The sequence below is a fragment of the Gambusia affinis genome, linkage group LG08 (assembly GCF_019740435.1).
Source record: "Gambusia affinis linkage group LG08, SWU_Gaff_1.0, whole genome shotgun sequence".
Taxonomy (NCBI): domain Eukaryota; kingdom Metazoa; phylum Chordata; class Actinopteri; order Cyprinodontiformes; family Poeciliidae; genus Gambusia; species Gambusia affinis.
The window spans coordinates 25,566,888-25,590,330 of record NC_057875.1 but is presented as its reverse complement, the minus strand read 5'-3'; the positions used below and the strand labels follow the sequence as shown (position 1 = coordinate 25,590,330).

Sequence of the window (23,443 nt, the reverse complement as noted above, 5' to 3'; positions counted from 1 at the left end):
AACAGATGAGACTTTAAATATCGACATGGCTGAGTGTGTCTGATTAGTTTGAAAAGCGAAAACAAATGGTCCTGTCGCGCTGAACTCCATCGCAGATTTTAATATAATTAGGCAACGAAACGTTCCTCTCGGATAAATTCAGTATTACTTACATTTCTAGTCCCAAATCTTGTCAGAACCTGCACTGTCTTATTATGCCTTCTAATTGGTAAACACTTTTTGTGTAGAGTTTTAATTGTGCTTTTCTCTTTAGTATCAGCTTCTGCCTACAAATGCAAATCTGCTGCGTGCCGCAGTGTGGGAGGACATTGTCTGCTGTCAGGAGGATTTCATGCAAACTTTAAAAAAAGGTCAAGAGCTGAAAAGTGTAAACGAGTTCCATTTTTTCTCATTTAAAAGTTGAGTTGTTTGTGTAATTGTTTTAAAAGTCAGGGTTGAGTTGGCGGATGGTAAAGCTCGTCCACTTGACAAAAACAGAACCGGGGGTCGCTTGGAGGAATCAGAAAGTTCCTTGCATCATCGCCCAAGTCTGAGCACTGAACTCGGTTCATCTTTACTGCGGTGCTAACGCACAGAGCCGCTAAACCGCGACATTTCGCCTAATTAAAGCACACAGACACAATTAAAGTCACACAATAAAAAGGTCTTTGGTCAAAGAGCAGTTCGGGTGTGGCAGCTTTGATTGAAGTGGTTTGCACAACAGGATTCTGATTGCAGAGTCTGAGGAGGCGAAATTGAATTAGTTTAATTTACCTACTTTCTTTTCTTTAAAACTAATCTGACCTTTAAACATTAGGCTCAGAACTGGGCTGAACTGGTGTACACACTTTCAGACATGTGGCGTTTCTATTCAGCAGGAAATGGACCTGGAAGTCAGATCAGAAAGATTAAATTAAAAATGTAAACTGACCAATCAATGCCCCTACAGGCTTTTGCAGTAGAATTCAATTAAATTTATTTATTTGCAGTTTAAATAGTTTGCAGTTTGTAACTTTTAGAAAAATAGGTTTTTTTACATATTTGTTAAAATGGTTACTATGTCAGGACAGCATGGTATGAGACAGCTATTATTGCTGCATGAAGAAACGAGCCACTCCCAAACAAGATGAGGTTCTTAGCGCTGTCAATCACTCTCATGTAGACGCTGCTAACTGTGCTAATGGCTGAGCAACAACTCACCATTCCAGGAAACAGCCTCCTGGCTGTGATTGGTGGTGTCTTATACTGTTACAACATAATGACAGTTTTAACAAATACAAAAAAAAAATCATATTTTCCATAAAAGTTCCATACTGAACCTTTAAGAATTAATAGCATACACTTTAAGACATACGGCTTAAGCTAATTTATATTGTCTGTCTGTAGACGTGCTTTTAGTTACATAAAACAAAACAAACAAAGTCATGACTTTAAAGCCAGCCAGGCGCCAATTTCAGGTAGGGATATATGACATATCAGCATCAACATTGGTATCAGCCAATGTTAGTCGATTTTAAGAAATATCGGACAATTAAAGCTGGGGCGATATTAACAATCAATGTTTATTTCCACCTGATTGTGCTGTTAGTGTTTCAGAAAAAAATAGGCGAAAAGGTTTTGTTCTGTCATATATCAGTAAATACTGGTTATCGGAATAGAAGCAGCAATAGTATCGCACATTGATATCGGCCCAAATTTTTATATCGGTGCACTATTTTCAGGCAACAGGCTGTGGTTACCTTATGTCATTAGCCAATGTAAACAACTATAAACAGTACCTTAAATATTTTGTTTTTTGTTTTTTACATTTCATCAAATGTTTAAGAAAAAAAAAGTTTAATTGCAAAGATTTTTTACAGGTTTGAAATCGTCCTAAAACCAGATACTTCTGCCAGGTTCTAATTAATATCAATTGGTCAAATTGTCAGAGCAACACTGGAAACAGTTCAACAGTAGATCAGTTCAATGGATAATAAACCTTTGAAGTGAGAACTTCAAAAATATCAGCGTAGTAATCCAAATGACCTAACTATAGGCCAATTCTTTGAAGTGATATCAAAAGCGAGAAATTAAGCCATAAACTATAAATCCCAAAGTAAAGGGTTCACAGAAATACAGAGAAATAGAGTAAATTATTAATTAGATGTAGACATAAACTTTAGTGAAAACTTTAGGGGAATTTGACCTTGGTGGAAATTCTTTGGAGCAAGAAAAAAGAAAGGGTCATGAAAAAGGGAGACCATATTCAAAGATCAGAAGTGTCATCGAAGTGTGATGGCACACAGATAATTTCATCTAAGGCAAATGGCACATGCATTATAATTCCACGCTGTAACATTGACCTTGAGTAAGCTGGGCGGAGGGCGTTTCTGCTCATCCAGACAAATAAATAAATAAATCTGAGGAATGCTGTGAACGGACCGGGCAGAAATGAGATTTAATTACACAGAAAGAGCCATTCCTATAAAAGTTTGACATTTTACTAAAAGACAGTGCCTGAAAGTTATTGAAGTTATTTAAAATGCTGTGGATGTGGGTCACACTCGACACTCCCACAGCCACGGGTCAACAACAGAAAGAGCAGAAGGCGTAATATATGAGCAATCCACAGCCATGGGAGATTGAAGGATTTTTCAAGCACGCATGGAAGAATCAAAGTAACTCTATGAGGCAAGTTTCTGATGAAAAGCAGGCAGGACTAATAGAAACACTTCGGCTGAGAACAAAATGCTCCTAATGTTGCTAAATTAGAAATTATTTGCACCAACAAACATATCGTTCTGTCCAACTGTAGTGAAGATTTTCAGATTGAGTTCTTAGCAAAAGCAGTTAGCCGTTAACTAACTAGCCGTTAGCATCCAACACTCAATTGTGCTTTTAACAAGCTCTTTGTAATATGACCCTTTTCTTCAATGCATAAGGAAATTCCTATCAATAACTTCACAGAAGGACTTCAGTATTTATACATAATTTATTACACTCAAATCTAACGCTACCAGGGGCGGATCTAGAAAAATATCTATGGGGTGGCAAGAAGGGGGCACCCCATAGAGATATATGGGGTGCCACTTCCATTTTGCTTTTTCTCGCTCTGTGTGTCAGCATCACAAGTGGACCCGTTGCCATGGGAACCGACAGACAACAACTCAACGAGCAGATAGAGCAGAGGTTACCGATCAGTGGAATCAACACCAAAAAACAAACATTTCCCACACAAAAAAGTACACAAAAATCCCAAAACACAACATTTAGTCCGTTACATTATGTTACCAGGCTTGATGTCTATATTGTGATTTATAAGTTTTCGCCTGAACACAGCGGTGGTTGATTAGCTGATTTAAACAGCTGCTCTACTGATGACTTGGTGCGTGGGTGGTCCTGTTTTAGTGCTAACGGACCCAAAATACACTGAAATGCAGCATATGTTAAGGTTGCCGAAGTCAATAGCAGGCCAGCAACAGTTAGGCTAACATAACTAAACTCACTGCTCACTTTTCAATATTCAATTAAAACGTTTTCATCACCTGTTAAATGTGAAACCTTTGAACTTTATTTTCTACGGCTGCCATAAGGGTTGAATTAACTGCTAAACATTACGTCTTTTTTTCAGATTCTTTGCATGATTGTGGTATTTTCCTGACCACCGATATTCCTGATTCAGTGGAAAGCAATGGTGCATGTCAGGCTTACGATAAGTCAGGTAATGTCCAATGACAATGTCCTTGCAGCTTCTCTCGCACTTCCCGCTACTTAGCAATAGGTGTCAGGTTACATTGCGTTGCATTCAATGTTGTCAAACAAAAGAGATTCATGCGCATAGTGTCCGATTTGCCATGTCTATTTATTGAATTCATAGCCACCAGCTGGGGTGGCAAGGCTCTCATTTGGGGTGGCAACTGCCAGCGCCTGCCTCCCCAGTAGATCCGCCCCTGAACGCTGCCAAGTTTTCAAGAGTAATTAAGCTCACTTAGCTTAGTTAAGTTAAGCCAAGTTATCTCATCTAAGTTGAAAGCTAACTTTCAACCTAAGTTAATTTAACTTATTTAAGTTAATTTAGTCAACTTAAAAGCTCATTTTTAATTTTGCTAACTTTTAACATGGCAAGGTAAACTTAAGTTTAAGTTAAACTAAGTTAACTTAGCCAAGTTAAAAATTATCTTAGCTAAGTTAACTTAGCTTAACTTAAATGACATTTAGTTTAGGCATAGGAGTTAGACAGTGTAGGCTAATAAATCTGGAAGTAATAATGTATTTGTAGGTGGGCAGGTGGGTGGCTGGATGGATAAACTAAGTAAATGTCCAGCCAACCTTCACTTCTACATTGTAATCTTTGCTTTTAGCACTCACCCAATAGATTGTCCTTGACACTCACTAGCATCTTTTCAATGCTTTTCTAAAAGCCACTCTAAAATGACGAAATCAGACTTAAAATGGGTCTAATACTATGCAGATGCAGGAAAAGCATAATTATTGTCACATTTCTCATAAATGTATGGATATATAGAATAATGTCTGCATGAAATTACAAATTATATCCTTTAATTGTCTTGGTGGGGATTGCCTTCTTTAATAAAGCAGGTTGGTGCCAACATTAGACATCCTGCCTGTGTCTAATGTTACATTGCAGAAGAGCTGAAATTGTCTTTGTTGTATTGTTTTCTGTGGTGGCAAAGTAACAAGATAATTAATGTTTCTGGCAAACAGTGGGTGGGAATGTAATCTTCAATTTCTCTGCACAGTGACTGAAATTACTTTGTCAGTGCTTTAAATGCTATAACATAGCTAGAAATTGAAATTGAAATTTTATTTTATTTTTTTTTTACCAAATATGGAGCACATCAACTTTTCAAAGGACAAGATTAAAACCTGCTCTGGATTGTGATAAACTTATGGTTTTATAACTAATGTCTTGAATTATTTTCTTATGTAGGTTAATATTCTTAAACTAAAGTTTGGAGGTTTTTAATAATGTGAGATGGAAAGTGGTGAAGTAAATTAGCTTAGTTTAACTTAGAGGACTGAGAAATGCTTTCCAAATGTTAAAAGCAAAAAGATCCCACTGTCTGGTTAAGGTACACGAACTAAACCCGTTACATTTACAACCTGCTCACATCAACAGGAAACATAAAACATTTAGGTCCAGCAAATTTTATTTTTTTTTGCTACCTCTTCAACTGTTACCTAGCAACTGCAAGTTGATAGTAAGACTCCTGAAAGTTGTTGCTTCAGGCTGTTGTTCAGCTTGAACATTTGCAGCACAAAATTTCTATATGCGAATCTTAAGTTTGGATTTCCTCATTTATGACCAGATATAGCACACCAAAAGCATTCTTGCTTGTGTTGATTTATTATATGAAAACAATATACTCAATATTATATATATATATTTCATTGCCACAGGTGAATTGCAAACTTCACAGTATAATAAATCAGTGGTAATGAAATGAAATGAAATAAGTAAGTGTCACAACCTTGCCTGAAAAATATGTTAGTTTTCGTTTCTGATATTGGGTCTCTTCACGACTGAACACACAAACGCACTGGTGCTGTTTTATGGGCTTCCAAAAGTAAATTATTTGTACACTTTACAGTTTCTTGGCTCTGGATATGAATGAAAACACAGAGTCAGTGTTGGGCACGTTTCAAAATATCAAGCAAATAAAGTCAGAGCAAGAGGAAAGTTTAAGACAAAGATGTTGTAGCACAACTCTCCACGCAGCTGTTCACAGCACACACCATTTCCCGTAAGCCTCATCAAGCTAGCACTTAAGATACGTCACAGCCAAACATTAGCGATACAGTAAAATCAGATCCAATTATTTAAAACTTCAACAGGAAGCAATTGTTTCTCAATAGCAGGGGCAAAGCTGAGAGCAAGAGGCTAGTTTTTTTGTTTTTTTTTAACCAAATGTAGGTTTGTTACGTTGACAAAAATCCTTTTCGTTGGGCTAGCTTGCTAGCTAACGCATGTTTATAGACTACAAGCTCTTACGAAACCTCCCACACTTTTAAAATTATTATTATTTTAGTATTCTGGAAGGAGAAAACACACTGGCTGACAAAATATGAATGACCTGCCGGCAAAATTAAAATACCATCACAGGCTAACTGCTAACCGCTATTGATGCTAAAACTGGTATCTGCTTCCTATACGAACTAACTACTCACACTTTACCTTATAAAAGGTGTTTTAAAACAATTTAAAAACAATTAAAACAACAATTTTTTTTAAACAGAAAAGTGAATTTGTCCAAAATACAGCATAGATCGTAACTTAACTTGTTGTGAGCCTGATACCATGTTCCATCTCCTTACACTAATAATCAAGTTTGGTTAACATTTTCAAGTGTTACTGCATACACCTTTACGCCTTGAATTATTTGATTTAAATGGGAAATGTTGCTATTGAAACTGGTTTTTGTTTTTTGGGGTTTTTTTAACCTGCAATCACTATAAAGCCAATGTTTTCAGTTCCACCTGTAGACGACACGATTCAAAGTATTTTGCATGCACAGAATTAATAAATAGCCTTTCTAAAACGAAACAGTAAATTTTGCATTAATTATGTAAGATAATGAATCTATTTAAATGAATCACTAACTCAGATGGCTTTCCTGCGGTGGGTGAGCCATGTTGCTGCCTCTCGCTAACCTACAGAGTGTGCTTTATTTTAGTTCTGTCCTACAGCTGAAAACTTCCACTCCAATCCTGCTCAATAACCCTCAAAGCACATTTTTACCAGATGAAAGTAGCCTGAGAGCTCACACTAGCACGGCCACAAATGCAAAGACTTACATTTCCTTCGTTTGTATTCCAGCCAAAAAAAAATAAAAAAGGGTTGGAACTGAAACCTCTTTTAGTTGAGAGTCCGATGTGAAATAGATCCAGGTTGGAAAACACAGCAACCAGAAAACACAGCCAGAAGGCTGTCTGTAGTTTACCTATGTTATTAGAGTTTAAAGGCAAGTGGAAATTGGTGCCAACCAGTAAGAGTCTGATTGCTTCTTCCTTTATGTATTTTGTTTCCTCATTGTTCTGAAGAAGGTGGAAACATTTCCATAACTTAATTTGATTGTATTAGAGAGGCGGTCAGTACTTTACTTCTAGTTTGCATTTGTGCTGCTGTTTACTGCTGTCAGTGTTTGTTTCCAGCAGAAATGCCACTTGTGGTATTTTCACTCCTTCTAAACTTTAGTTTTTGCAAGTCCTTGAATGACCTTGTTTTATTTTCATCCATTTTTCTACCTGCCTCCTGCCTGCATTTGGGTCTAGACCTTAAAAATGTCATGAGAAAAACAGTTTTTATTAAATTTTTTCATCTTTTCTTTAAAAGTGCCAGAATTAATAGTTGGGCTTTAATATATTACATGTTATCTTCTTTGTGAAAAGACTTCTAAAAGTACCATTGTGGCTGGCAATAACATTCTGTTATTCGTCTTTGAAGATTGGATTAAAGTAGAACCTATAAAAGGTGAGTTTACAAAAAGCTAGCTGCGCTGACTTCTAGGTAAAATCTAATTAAAAATGAGAGTTAAACAAAATTCTGAAAACAATAACTACAGTATTCAGATGTACGAAAAATGCAAATTCAAACAAAAAGCCAAGGAGGCATAAAGGGAAAAAAGGGAAACAGAAGCTACAGTGATCATGCAGGATGGAGAAAGATGGAGAGAGGAAATGAAAAGTGACAAAGAAAAACGAAGAAATGAAGAAGTCTGTTTAATGACACTTTATTACATTTTGATGCGCTCCTTAATCTGCAGCTGCAGAAAAGGCCTGATTAATTGATCTTCCCTGAAGTAGTGACTGAATTTGGCTCTGATGTGTTTACATAACGTTCAGCCATGACAGATGCTTCATCTGCATGCATCGAATCAAACATTTCAACATGACAAGCTAACAGTGGTGCTGTTACACAGCTCCTCTCTAACTCATTTCATCTCTAACCACAGGACTGTTATTTAAAGCTGCATTATGTAACCTTTACAAAAAAGGTTGTTTTTTTTTTTTTGCATATTTGTTGAAACTGTCACCATGATATGTATTTTATGAGACAGATAATCTATGTTAAAAAATGTATAAAATGCAAGCGCCCCTTCCTTCTCCCAGTGTGAACTAAAAACAGCCAATCAGAGCCAGGGGGCGGGTCTTAGCGTTGTCAATCACTCTCTGTGTAAAGATTGCTGACTTTCAACTGGATGTTTGAGAATATTCAGCATGGCCCTGCTTTTCTGTTTGGCTATATTCATGAAAACATTATGAATGTAGCTGCACAGTCACTGCTACTATTAGTAATAATTAAGATGAAAAACATTTTTGTTGATTGCTTCTCTTAGGGAAATATCTTCAGGCCTATAACAAAATTTGTGCATATTTTTAACAGATTTGAGCAAAGCTGTGAAAACACTGATCATTTTCATCCGGGTCCGTACCGGGTCCACGGTCATTCTGTCCCACATTAGCAGCTCTCCACATGAAAGAAACCAAATATGTGTTTATAACTGTGAAAAGGAAAATCTGACTTTTATCCAGTTATTCCCTTATAAAAATCATTAAAAGATAATTGTAGCTAAGATCTGTATGAGCCTGCAGAGGTCTAATGGGCTGAAAGCAGCTAATTCAATCACAGAAGCATCGATATCTCCAAAACCTGAGAGCAGAGAGTTTGTACAGGAGAGCAGGAGAGATGAGTCAGCCTCATTAAATATTCATGACACGCCCAGAAACAGCAATTAAAACTGTTAATTACAAAGGAAAAGGAAGTTATTCTGAACTCTGCAGCAGATGAGATTATAATTTGGAACGGAGCTGAACATAAAGGAAATCAATGTCTTCTTTCAGTCTAGCTATTTATTGGTAGGCAGCATTTTAACCTGGATCCAGTCGAAATAATTCAGTGATGTATTAGTAGAATTTCTTTCTCTGGGTCACGAATATATGAACCCACAGCTCAGCCCAAGGAGACTGGTTTATAATTTCACAAGTTACTCCTTCTAAGAAATCTGTGTCACAGACTGGAATACAAAATCCTTCATACTTTAATGAATCCGACTTTAATATTGATCAGTATTCACTTTAATTTTTAATTCATATTTCCCTGTGGTTTCTGGTTTTTCTCCCAGCTTTCACCTCAACAGAGACTAAATGTGTGATTTGACTCTGCAGTTCTTTAAAAGTCCATTACTGATTTTAATGTGTGATATTAAATTTTAACATGATCTCAACCAAGACTCATGATCGCTCTGTAGGTAGTTCAAAATTAATTTTTCTCTATTGTTATATTTTTTACTTTTGTATGTTCCCACCCTAAATTTTCTTGTCTTTTATCGTAAGTCGGAAAAATATAAATGTTTTCCGCCACGGCAGAGAAAATCTGAACTTGGGTTTAGTTTCACTTTATGCAGATGATCTAATGCTTTATGTTAAAAACCCCAAAATGTATTTACTGTTTGCTGCCTTTATCTAGTTTGGTTGCTTCTCACGTAATGAAGCAAACTTGCATAAATAGGAATATTTTCTTTTAAATGAAGGCGTGTATAAACCTTCCCAAGTTCGCCTAATTACGTATTTCTCTTCTAAAAGTAACTCCAAATAAGTTGTAGAAATCCAGACTATTCAGAGATTTGCTCGTAGAGAAAATTTTAAATATTCAAAAGCAAATAAAACTTGACCTTATTGGGGATTTTTTGGCTAACATTCATCCTTTGTTTTAAATTCTTGGACAGCTGCTGCAGCCCTGTTATCCGTTCCCCTTATTTCTACTGTCTCTTCTGTAGTCTGGACAGATCAAACATAAAAATAAAAAAAGACACACAACTTCAGTTTTCCCTCCGGTAACATCACTTTTAAATGTTAGCCAATTTGTCCTCCTCAATCCTTTCTTTGTGTCTTATCCTCTGGTGGTCAACAAGCTCTTCGGTTTGACCTTTAAAGAAAAGAGAAACTCTTCTCGATCAATAACTGCCAATAACGATTGCTGGGGCCAATAGACACGGCCAACTGAGCTGACAGACTGGATCAAGGGGAGGAAATTCTGGTCCCCGACGGCCAGACTCTGCTCCTACACGGCCGAATCACATTTAAAGAGGCAGTATAATGTGATTTCCAGGAACATAGTGCCATTTTATAGAACGATCACGTCACCATGTCACTTTTGCATGCCGTACATGTCAAATATGACTTTGTAATTTTACAGACTGCAATTGGGCCTCTCTCCCTTTGTTGCCTTCAAGAAGTCCCCACAGCATCGCTCCTCTATTAGCCTTTAAGAAACGTTTTTACCAGTGTTTCACTGAGAAGTACGTAGCTGATATGATGAGCTCAAAGATCCGACCACCTGAGTAATGTTAGTATGAAGTATCGGTACTCTTGGCTGAATAAGATGTCTGGACACTCTATCCACTGTGAGAAGCTTCACTGAATGAACAAAACCAGTTTTAGCCAAAAATACACCAAACACATTTACAGTTTGTTAAAGTGAAACCTCTTGTTTCTACACAAGCTTTGTTATTCTCATGTAATTTTCTATCTGCTGAGCCTGTTGGAGGGAACCTGAGACCTATAAAGACAAAGTAAGTCTGACAAAAACACCTGCTACTCCAAGAGCGTAGCAAAAAAAAGCCAGCTTCACTTCACCGTGTAGCTTTTACGTTGACTCTGTAACACTGGTGAGAAATCGTTACTTTGTACCGACATGCAATAAAAACATGTCTGCTGTATCTTCAACATAAAAACTAAGCTTAGCAAGTTTCCACATGCCATATCTTACATGTACTATTAAAAGATCATTTTAAATATCTCTAGATTTTCAGTAGAACGATGCACAGTTACCACACGTTACATCTGGGGATCCAGTTGTGAGAGGAAGTGTGAGTATGTGATGAAAACCCAAAATGTGCACGGAGACAGCATGCTAATTTCATGCAGACTGAGCCTCGCGTGGGATTTGAACCCAGGATCTTCTTGCTGCAAGGCATCAGTGCTAACCAACGCAACATCATGCAGCAAAATGCCATAAACTGCAGCATGACTTGAAGAAATGTTCAAGTTATTAAACATTAATTCTGCCAAAAGAAGAAAACATTGATTTTCCCTCTTTGAGAAAGAAGTGTCTACCTTATTTATTTATTTTTTAAAACTTAAAAAGTAGGCTTATTATTGCTATTCCCAAACTCCACTAGCTCCATATAAAAGGGGAAGGTGAGCTCAGTTTTTGGTTTGATCTTTGAGAAAGAAAAAATAACTTTCATATTTTGGTAAGTTCTCCAAAGGGGGAAAAACAGATCGAACTAAAAGTACGCTCCGCTGTAATTCTCCGCTCCTGGTCTAAACCAGAGGGGAGCGATGTTTTCCTCGTTCCTGCCGATGCATCAGCAGACGCTAAGAACACTCCCAACATCACTGAATGTCCTTGAGAAAAACATTAACATTTTCTTTTTCACACAAGAAACCGAAGGAAAAAAAATATGATTTGCAGATACGATTTCTGGGATTTCCTTGATCCTGTCTCATAATTTAGTGTAGCTTTTTTGTTATAAGTTAAAGAAAAGTTGATGTTCAAGCCAATATAGATGAGAGCAGGTGTAGAAAGCAAACACACACTGAAGGTAACAAGCTGTTTCTACAAGGTTATTTCTATGGTCCAAGGTACAGACAAGGTATTTATAATATCATTTATCTTGTACAATTTATTGTGAACATTTATTATAATGATAAGAATCCTGATTTATCATTGTAGCTCTAAATGTCAAATAATGACATTGTTGGAAATGTTATTTTTTACTATTTTACTATCAATAAAGTTAAACAGCTAAACAGCTATTTAAAAAAGACGCAATTGATCATTTCAAATAATAATTTTTATCATCGTAAACAGACGAACAAAATATTACAATTAAACTGCAAGGAGAGTTTCTGCACATTTCAACACAACAACTTTAAGACCTTTAAAGACATTTTTAAGACCACCATGAATAAATTTAAGACTTATATCGTCAAAGAAACATATAAACTTTGTCCAGCCAACTGGCAATAAATTTCCACTAATGCAAAAAAGCTAGCTGGTTAGTTAGCACTAGCCAAGGTACCCAATTAAAAAAGTCTTCTGAGAAAAAAAAAAATATATATATATATATAATATATAATATATAATATATGATTAAGTAATCATGCCAAGAGTAAATTTAAGACCTGTGATTGACATATTAAGAACCAAGTTAGTTTAAAAAAATTTAATATATTTAGCACATTTTCAGGCCTTATATTTAGTTACACAAATTTTAGACTTTTTAAGTCCATATCACGCTCCCCTGGCAGTAAAGTAACACATCTCTTCACTTACTGTTCCTGCAGGAGGAAGTCCACGTTCTCTGAGGAAATCTGGCCGGTTACAGGATGACAGAACGACGTGCTCCTTTGGTTATGACTGAAGAGACACAAGAGAGACAGAGAAAAAAGAGATGAAATTAGCAAACCCCTGAGGCACTGTAAACACTGAAGGCATCCTGCTATATTTGTACCCCCAACAATTAGAACCCTTTGTCAATCTCTCCACCCTGACGGGCCTTGGACCAGGACTTTTCCCAGCCCAGTGTAGAATGTGAGGCGGTCGACTACAGACCCCCTCTCTGCCCCTCTCCCAGAGACCCGTCCCGCCCGCCCTGTGAGGCGCAAAGTGTTGGGCTCAGCACAAACGGCGGAGCGTTCAGACTCATTCAAAAGCCTCAACCAACTGGACTGAGTAAACAACACCAAGTCGTGCAGATGGACTCTGTGTGTGTGTGCGTGAACATCTGAGTGTATCAACTTGAATTACTGAATAGAAGTTAAAAAAAAAAATTTAAAAAGAGAAAGCATCAGCTTGTCTGTTTCAATTATAGCTCCATGCGTTTTGGCTCTTAAATCGCGCTAGCAGCATTAGAGCTGTTTGGTTGTCACCAACAGAGCCACAGACCTAATAATGAGAAGCAGTGCGCCCACTCAGCGAAAACAAACTGGTGAAAGGTTTAGAACCAGTTTAGGCTCTGCTAGCAGTCAACAGAGAGCGCCGCTCATGCCGTAGCGAGTCACGTTCGATTTAGCGGAAGAACGAAGCCAACGGCGGAGCGCGGGATTTTCCCAGGAGAGCCGAAGAGCATCCCATAACAGGGACGCACAGTGACACCATTAGCTCCCAGGCTAACAGCAGCCTGTCACACACAGGAAGAACACACAACCTGTTAGACCGTCTGCTCAGCTTGTACTGCCTCAGCAGCAGGTGGTTGAGGTTTACCCAAAAGTCTTCAAACCTCTTAAATGGTTTTATTTTAGCCATTTATGTTAGTTTTCATCTCTAGTGCTTCAAGGTACAATCAATATTAATACAACATATTACAGTGCAGCTTAAGATTCAACTTAGCAGAGAATAATAATAATGACAAATGTTAAGTGTTTATGTAAAAGAAGCACATCAAATTTCAAAATTAAAAAGAATCAAAAGCCGTGAAGCATAAAAGTTCACAATACACATAAAAAAATAAGAATCACATGACTGATTTGCGCCGATATCGTATCAGGTCAAAACTGGTATCAGCCAATACTCGAAGGTGCGATATTGGTATCATATCGGAAATGAAAAAGTTTTATCTGGACGGCCCTAATCCCTGGCTCCAGCCCAGTAATAGAATATGGAGAAGATGTGAAGAGAAATTTTTAAGACTTGCAACAGAATCATAATTAAAACTTTAATCAGAACTTGAACTGGATCGTTCTAATACATGAAAATGCTCAAAAGAATAATTTCATTCTTATCTGATCAACACTACAGTCTATAATACCATGACTTGTGGAAAACCTACAAATCAAACTTCTGTCAAAAATGGCTTCTTCTTGCCACTCTTCCATAGAGGAGGCCAGATTTTTTTGCATATCTGACAGTTTCCCCATCGACAGACTGTCCCATGTTCTCTGGAATGAAATAAAATACATATCAAAGTTTTGGTCCCGTCAATTAGCACTTACTTTAAAACCCGACGGCTCAAATGTTCCTGGCTGTTCTCGGCAGTCAGGCCAATTATCCACCAGCATAAATCTTAACTGCAGCAGCAGGTTATGTGTTTGAACTTAATCATTAGTGACATAATTTCACCATCTAGAGGTCTGGCCCTGTTCCCATTTACACACGTATGTTTAAAAACCAGTTGTAAAAACTGTTGACAGAACAGCCTGACGAGCAGCAAAGCGTTACGGCGAATCAACACCGGAGGAATCATGACTCACGACGGCTTTGCTACAGGAGGAGTGTGTAATAAAACGAAACAACCAGAGCGTGCGTACGCTGCCACGGTTCACAGGGGAATATGCTCTGTCTTGTACCATAACAGGAATCACAGCCACAAAAGTCAGATGGCGGTTTATTAATTACCTGAACAGGAGACAGGATTAGAATCAATCAGCTTTGGCTTGAAAGGAATAACAAATTAAGCCGACGGGCCTCAGAGTGGTGAGTTCTGACTGATTCGCTCCCCCAGGCGGAGCTGCAATGATTCCCACAGCTGCAGAGTGTGGTGTACATTATATTGACTGACAATTCCAGTCAAAATAATTCCAGATATTGACTGGAACTGATATTATCAATAAGTCTTGCACATATTTGCAATGGAAACTCAGCTACTGGTGCGGTTCAAGTGCATGAGATCACTGGGCGGACTGAAAATCGCTCCAAAAGCAGGAAATGGACTGTAACGCTGGGCATTCTGGGTAAATATAACCAAAACAAGCATGAGAGTTTAGCGCTAGCGGAAGAAACCGCTCCAGGTATTTTGCCAAAGTACAAAGAGAAATCCTACAACCATTAAAATCTGACCCCACTACATTTATGTTTGCATTTTACGAAGAAGAAAGTTGCCGCTCAGCGTCTTCTTCAGAGGTTTTAATGTTGCTTCCTTCAGTGGTTCTTGGTGCAGCGCCACCACAGGCGGGGAGGGGAACACAGTTTAGTGTGAAAGAGAAACGCACCAGCTGGAAATGTAACAAACGTTTCAACTCTGTTTCCTAATCAAACCAAGAAATAAATTAAGAGGTGAATATTTCTTCAAAGACCTGTACAAAGGTACACTGACTTTAATCAAGCAGTAAGTTGAGACTTCTTTACCTAATCCTAAATGACTCAGTAACAGTCCCGGTACCAGTATTGGGATATTCTTTTTTTTTTTTTTCCCCTCCAGGGGGTCTTTTTATGGGCTCTAGTGTCCATTATATGACAGTAGGCTGACAGGAAAGGGGGGAAGACATGCGGCAAATGTCAGTCGGGTCCGGGAATCGAACAAGCGACGGCCGCGTCGAGGACTGAAGGCCTCCAAATGTGGGTCACGCTATCCCGTACGCCACCACAGCACGCCCTGTATTGGGATATTCTTAACAATGAATACCATTCGATTCATTCCATTGTACATCGTAAATATCAGTTAGATTTAGCGGTGATGACAGATGTGATACATTCATTTACACCCCGATGTCAGAACTAATAGATGGATTCGAAATTCACAGAGATCTCACAAAATTAAAAGCTATGTGTCAAAGCCATTAAATCTGCTCGCCGGTCCGTAAACAGATAAAGAGGAATCCATCATCGCTGATATCAAGCTCACTCCAAATCCTCTCCGTTAACGCAGCAGTAAATCCAGATATCGATCTTGCACATTTGCACACAGGCCTGTTTGTTTGTGAGCCCAGTGTGGTAACTGTTCCCTTAGGAAGCTGATAAAGCTCATGTCAGATTGCTCACTGTGAATGGGAACAGTGCGTAAGGTTTCCTAAGAGGCTGTGATTTCATTCTGCAGTGAGGTTTGAAATAGTCCACGACGTTATAGATGTGACAGCATCATTTTCAGGGGAACAGAGGCGATGACAACCTCCGGTGTAATGAAAACAGGCTGAAACCAATGCTGGAAGCGTCACCCGGTGGGGCTCTCAGCCGCACAATTTATCACTGGAAATGAAAGAGATGTTCACAATGTACCTTCCATCCCGTGTCCTTTAGCTGGTTATGGCATAAAAACATCCATGATTAAATCTTTCCCCGTTTCTTTTGTCGGTTGCTGAATTTGACGTGAAAGAGCTTCGAGAACTGTGAAAACCAGGAAGTGTGAAGGTGGGACTGGTTGCTTTCAGTTGGGTCCATGGAGCGCTAGCAAACTCCACCTTACAACTGACTTTGATGGGCCTGTTAGTGCAAAGACACTTAATTTTTAGTCTACTCTGCATCCCCAGAAGCAAACATTGAGAAGTAGAATTCAATCTTTATGCTTCAATATATGGAACAAACTTCCAGAAAACTGCAAAACAGCTGAAACACTGAGTTCCTTTAAATCAAGGTTAAAAATCCATCTGTCTAGAGTTGCTTTCAACCCATAATCACTGCTACATTAACCAACATGTTTGATGTATATTGATAATTTTGATGAAGGCATTTGACAAAATGTAATGTCTGTTACTGGCTTCTCAATTGGTGACTGTTTGGTGTTTTCATTTTTGCATCTAAAGTACTCTGAACAGCCATTTTTGATGAAATTCTGTACAAGTCTCTACAAATAAACTTGACTTTAAAAACAAAAAATCTATGAAAGTTTCAGGATATTGAACTATTTCCCCCAAATGGGCTATACATAAAAACCTGAACTGAATTCAGATCAAGAGTATCGTCACAATTCCACACATACAGACAACAGCGTAATCAGAAGTAATGTTTACAGAGCAATTTATTTCGCAACATTGGCAGGATTTCAGCAGGTCTGTTAATCCTGCTTTCAGCTGCAGCCGACAGCTGCTCTCAGTTTGGCACAATGACAATGTGCATCAACCTCTGCATTTAAAACGGTTACTTTTAATTTCACAGCACCCTAAAGCATTATGGACACTTAATCTATGAGCCAATGATTTGAGTCAATTATTATAATACAAACACATTTCTAACACTTTATAAGCGGTAAAAAATAAGCTTTTAATGCTAATATTGGCTAGAAAATCAAAAATATGTTTAATATGTTTATTTCCCACAAGCATTACGGATAGTAACTTAAAAGGGTGGAATCTACTTATATGTTGAAAATATGGAGGAGCAAATTGACATGCTGTAAGCTGTTACTAAAACTATACGGCATAATGAGCCTTCCTGATGAACGGCCTTAATTATTTATACGAGCAGCAGAGGCCACACATCTGAGTGAAATGAGGCTGCTCTTGAGTAAAATGGGATCTTGTCTTTCTTTAGCATTTGGAGCAGCTGGCAGTCTCTGGGGATATTCCTAAATCGTAAATATATCCCACTTTGACTCAAAGTTTTCCAACAAGATACAATAATTTTTTTTAATCTAGCATGTACCATGACAGATTAGGTTAAAAAAAATGTGAAAACTGCAACTAACAGACACCTGTCTGTGCGCAGTTCATATTTTGCAAATTTCGCTTAATGTTGTTTATTGGGGATTGCAACTCCAGATTAGACATGGATAACTGAACTATTTTTCTGTAGCACGTATATAGTATTAAAAAGAAAACTACGCCTGGGAAGCTAATATAACTAGCCGCAATGCTACTTGACTTGAATTGGTTGGTGTTTGCAAAGCAGCCAATCCAGGAGTGCAATCTATTTTTCTTGCTGTCCCCATAAGAGCAGAAATAGGAAAGACTGTTAGCTTTTATAGTAGTGGTAAGATAGTTTCATTTAATAAATACTGAGGGACATTTGGGGCTAATGTCCCCCCAAAAAAACAACAACATCTATTGCAAAGGACCCAGGATCAATGCTAACAGAAAATACGTCCGATAGAATTTTGATAATTTCAGTGAACTCTGATCCAGAACCATCTGGCATTCTGGGGAGTATAGACAAAGGAAAGGCTTTAGCCCCAAAAGTCTGGCTTGAAAATACTCACTTGCTCTTTGGCTAGCTGGTAACAACTTGTTATCACACATGTGCAGCAGCAGTTTCATGTTGTCATCAACAAACTCCTTGGAGGTCCACTTGGTCTCGAGGCGGTCGTCCACTGAACCCTTCCTCTCAAAGATACATTTTTATGGGCGTGCTGTGGTGGCGTGGGGGACAGCGCGACCCACATCTGGAGGCCTTGAGTCCTTGATGCGGCCTTCGTGGGTTTGATTCCCGGACCCGGCGACATTTGCCGCCTGTCTTCCCCCCTCTCCATCCCCCTGTCAGCCTACTTATGTATAAAGGGACACTAGAGCCCACAAAAAGACCCCCTGGGGAGGAGAAAAAATAAATAAATTTTTATGACCGCGGACGCGAGCCGATTACGTTGAAAGTCGCATGGATGTGACCATGTGACTGCTGTTCCCTGACACAACTGTCAGGGAACAGCAGTCTCCATCCAGCCCTGATGGAGAAGAAATGCCCAAGTTCCTCACCAGCTTCCTATTATCCTTTTGGATTGTTGGAAATGAAGGAATATGTACAGAGAAATGTAGGAAATTGGTACACTTGACTATGACAACTCAGCCGTCTGCAGACAATGGACGATGCACAGAATACAAACAGTACGCCTTAACCTGTTGCAGCAAATGAGTACATGCTCAAGAGGAAACTCCGGATCAAAGAGGAATGGTCATGTTAGTAGTTTGGCAGTATTTTGTGTTTTTAAAACAAAGAGCTTAATAATCATCGATATCAACTGATATGTAATACTTATATTGTGATACGCATCGCCCCGCCCCAGGACACGGACTCAGAGATGAAGCCCAGACCCAAAGAAACACCTTCATGTTCCTGCAGGTGTAGCTGATTGGTAAATCAACCTGATGTTAAACAGTTTTGCATGTTAAGACTTTCCTGCTCTCCGCTTTAATGCAACTTAAAACAAAGTTTATTTTTCTAACCATCTGATTCAATATGGATGTAAACACAAAAATCTGGAAGTCTACCCTTGAAGATCAACATTAAAACTGGTTTTATAAAAAAAAAAAAGTCAGACTTCAGACATGGTGACTCATCCTAGTGTTGTCATATCATCCTTTCACAATGAGACTCACCCACGGTGGTGATATGAGCTTCATAAGACCATATCAAACAAGGAGATATAAAATCGATGAGCCATGGCATTTAAATTTGAACCAATCACAGACAACCAAACAGGCTGTTTAGACAAAATGACTCATTAGGCTGTGATCAGGAGGGAAGGCACTTATCCACAGTTTCCTTCATGCAGCTTTAAAACTGTTTGTCTACTATTTTTATTGAACTTTATTTATCAGATAAGCTCCCCTGTGGAGGTGGCAGACTCAGTAAAAGTCAAGCTTAGCATCAGGGAATCCCACTGAGCCTTCTTCTCACTACGCGGTCTTGACCACTGTCAGCTCAAGCAATAACCCGTTGACCCCGTAGACGTCCAGATGACATTTATGAGAGACGGGCTGTACAGGTTTGGAGTTTTAAAAACACCCACAGCTTAAAGGAGCAGCATTATGTGATTTCCAGCCACATCGTGCAACTTTATAGCCAGATCAAGTAACTATGTGACCTTAAGTTATTGTAAAAATACTATTTAACAAATATGATTTAAAATAAATTTGACTTTGAACACCTTGGAGCACTGTCTCTTTAAGAAGCTCCTGGTCGGGGCGTGCTGTGGTGGCGTAGGGGATAGCGCAACCCACATATGGAGGCCTTGAGTCCTCGACGCAGCCGTCGCGGGTTCGATTCCCGGCCCCGGCTGACATTTGCTGCAAGTCTTCCCTCCTCTCCTTCCCCCTTTCCTGTCAGCCTACTGTCATATGAGGGACACTAGAACCCACAAAAAGGACCCCTAGTGGAAAAAAAAAAAAAGTAAGAAGCTCCTGGTTTTTCTCAAGCTCCGCCTTCAGGAAGTCATCACAACGTTGCGTCTCTATTAACCCCTTAATGTTTTAAAAAGTCAATTTTAGATGATATTGCCCATTTATGTCTTTTTTTTCTCATATAAAAAAATACACTCGTCTTACAAACAAGATATCTATATAATTCAGAAATGTGCCTCTTACAACAAAAATTTGGCATTAAAAAGAAAAACTATATTTTACTTTTGAAATAATTCAGGATGTATTCTAGGATCATGAAACTGACAGTAAACCAAATATAGACCAAAATTATAATTAGGTCTCAAGACAAAATTATTACAATCCATTCAATTCTGCCATATTTTTGACCGCTGAAATCCACCAATTAGCCTCAACGTAACGACCGTCTGCCTATCAAAACTCTCTCTACTGCAGCCTAAACACCTGCAAACCGTCAAGCTGTGGACTCCAATTGATCCCTGAAGTTGTGCTGAGGTGTGTGTCACTAATTGTTTCTCATGGGATGGTTAGAAAATCTGGGGCAGGTCAACGCCTCACGTGTGCTTTTGGGCTCCTCCAACCACTGCTGACCTTTGTGGCAGGGCGCATTGTCCTGCTGAAAGCTATCAGGGATTACAGTTTCTGTTTTCAGGAGAGGTTGTACATGGTCTGCAACAATGGTAAGGTAGGAGGGACGTGTTCAAACTAACGTCTGCATGAATGGAAGGACCTGACATTTCCCAAAAATATCCCACTGCCCCCACCAGTTTACCTTCTTCGATCGTACTTTGTTGCGGTGTGTATTTGTTACCGGAAAAATAACCTAACCACATCCGTTTAATCTCTTTGCTCCATAGTCCGACAATTGGTTTCTGATGCTCACATACCCGTTGTTGTTGTTTTTCGGCAGTGGACAGAGGTCACCCTGACTGGCCTGAAGCTTTGAAGCTTCATCAACAACTTGTTTGTTTTGACACCTTTTCCTGAAGAGCTAGCCTGGTAAAAAACAAAAACAAAAAAAAAATAGCCTGCTTTTCTACAATTTGCTTCGTTCCGGACACTCGGCTACTGCTTCCTGGAGGCGTGGACTCTAATGAAGTTTTAAACTTTATCCAAACTTTTGGCCATGATGTATGCAATGCGCCAATTAAACAATATGAATAGACCAGAAATTGCCCAGCCTGTAAACAACAAATCCTCCACTGCAAAGAGAGAAGAGCTGAGCCGAACAAGATGGTTGCTAATGTTAATTCAATATTTGGAAGCGCGGCTAACAGACTGAACGGCTTCGTTCACTTCCTCCTCTGCTGCTGCTAAAACTACAGGAAGGGTACAATTCTAAAACGGCACAGAAAATTGCAGTGATCATTCACAACTTTTTCTGTTCACAGATTGGTAGCTGGATTTCTACCCTCTCATTTATTCCTTGCAGCACTTTTCTGGGCTCAAAGCATCAGCGACCGGCACTATTGGGGCGCTACTGGGAAACGAGAGCGATGACGGCGCTAAAAGTGGAGCATTTTTCAACTTTCTTGTGTCGCGTCGCTAGGCCATGTGTGCATGTCTACGAGCTCTAAATTTCAGATGTGTGAATTTCACCGGTCGCTTGACTGGAGTAAGACAAGAGATTGTTGCAAGTTCCACAGAAAACTAATGGAAAGGGAGCAACGTCGCCTTTTAGGTGTTATGTCTTTTAAAAGATAAAGACCATTGCAAAGTAAGAACACTCCACAAAAACTGAAGCTTTCAAGTTTGAAAGCTGTGTTCTGTCCCAGTGATCGAGCTATGACAACTTGGACTTTGTCAAATTTATAGCCCTAATTCACTTGTTCTGCTCCTAACGTTTGAACTTTGAGGATGTACTTGCTGCCTATTATCTCACCCACTGACAGGACAATAAGGTTTACAGTTTTTAATCGCTAATTTTAAACTTCGAGCAGATCCTCAACAACGTCACGTAAACACATCTGAAATGCCACGCCCCAACATTCAGCGTCGACAGCCGGATCCCCGTGTCACCAATAACAACAAGCTACATCTCCATCTCCAAAAGCTGCAGGCTCTTTTTTTTCTCCCTCCCATGTTTCAGTAAAATTAATCCTCATGTCCGCTGGATTTCACACCCTGCTTTCGTTTTAACAGATGTGCGGCTGACGGAGCGTTTCCAACATGACGTGGAGATGTGAGTGGGCGTCCGCTCGGTCAAAGGTCATGTCTATTTAAAGGGTTCTTAGCTTTGAAGTGTGGAGCTGCAGTGCTCGGTGGAGCGCCGTCTGTGCAGAGTGGGAAAACACAGCAAGGTCATTCCTGCCAGAGCACGCCGCGGATGGTTAACGGAGTGCATGAAGAGCCAAAAAAAAAATGCTGCTTGCATTTGCAGGATGTTGAGGTGAGAGTGCACATTGGAACTCCAAGCTAATTCTGTTTGTAATGCATGCAAAAAGGTTACTTGCACTCAAACACGAACGGCCGAAAATTGAGCGTTTTACCAGCAACTGAGAGGGAATTAATTCCACAACAAAACACTTTAAACTAAGTGTTTTGATTTCACCAGGCTTTAACGCTTTCAGATCAAAAATACACTCAAGGATTGATCTTCACCCATCTGAAAACTTGTTGTCATGCGTCTTGGACCACTGTCCTGTTGGAAGACCCAACGGTGTCCACGTCTTTCCCATCTCAACCTAACCTGTCACCCTCACACAGAAGATATAGAACTGGCAAATACTGAAACATCAGTAGCTGCGTGTTCATTAACCACAAAAATGCACAAATTGAAATTCCAAAACTAACTGAAATAATGTCAAAAGAAACCTCTTGTTTGTCCATAAAAAAGTATTTGCACTAGGTTTTTCAGCCGTATTTTTTATATTAGTTATTTTCGTTTCATAAACAGCTTCAGGTTTCAGACACACTGAAGCATGTGAACCAAAAAAAACACAATACATCTGCTGTTCTTTTTCATTATTGTGTCCACGTGTGTGTCGGTGAAATCGTTTTCACTTCACCGCCACCAGACTGCGCTAAACACACTCTGATGAATTAGAGCGCCAACGCCTGGCAGCTGATCGTCCAACGAGCCGAAAACTTGGATTTAGAATGAAGGTATTTGACATGCCACAGTGACATTATAGCCCGGCTGCACTTTGTTCTGACCACCGACGCTGCAGGCGCAGAACTGCATGAGATAGATGAAGCATGACGAAATGCAAAGCTGAAACAAACACACATATTAAACCTTATTTTACCCCCCATTTACCTGCATCTGAAGTTCACAGCTTCATGTGAATGTTGCATGCGTTTAGACGCTCTTCCTGTCTGTAACCAGCAGAAGGGTGTGCCAGCATGGTGTTATTACAGGTCAAAGGGTGAAGAGCTGCAACACAATCTGACTACACACACACACGCCCACGCATGCACACACACCTAAATTCCCTGCAGGTCAACGCTGCCAGTAAATTCCTTCCTCGGTCTGCTGAGTGCAAAGTGCAGCAGTAACACGCAGAGTTCAGCTTTAGACTCTCGGGGTCTTAACGGCCCGCTGCAGCACTCAGACCCACACACACGTCACAAACACAAACGTGTTTTACAGTTGGATTTTCTCAGAGTCCGTTTCGTTCTCTCACGCAGCGCCCACCGCTCCGACTCTGTCGCCCAC

General features: G+C 39.3%; 1 protein-coding gene across 11 annotated transcripts in view; it reads right to left on the bottom strand.

Annotated features, from left to right (window-relative positions):
• The window catches only part of plekha7a (pleckstrin homology domain containing, family A member 7a), a 159,277-nt gene that overhangs the window by 59,023 nt on the left and 76,811 nt on the right, over window positions 1–23,443 (bottom strand). For 10 of the 11 annotated variants that reach the window (XM_044125296.1, XM_044125298.1, XM_044125293.1 and 7 more), the window contains one exon: window positions 12,320–12,403. In XM_044125296.1, the coding sequence (XP_043981231.1) occupies window positions 12,320–12,403 (84 nt within the window). Of the gene's footprint in view, window positions 1–12,319; window positions 12,404–23,044; window positions 23,098–23,443 lie in introns of those variants that run through there. The other variant, XM_044125302.1, reaches the window with a different exon arrangement.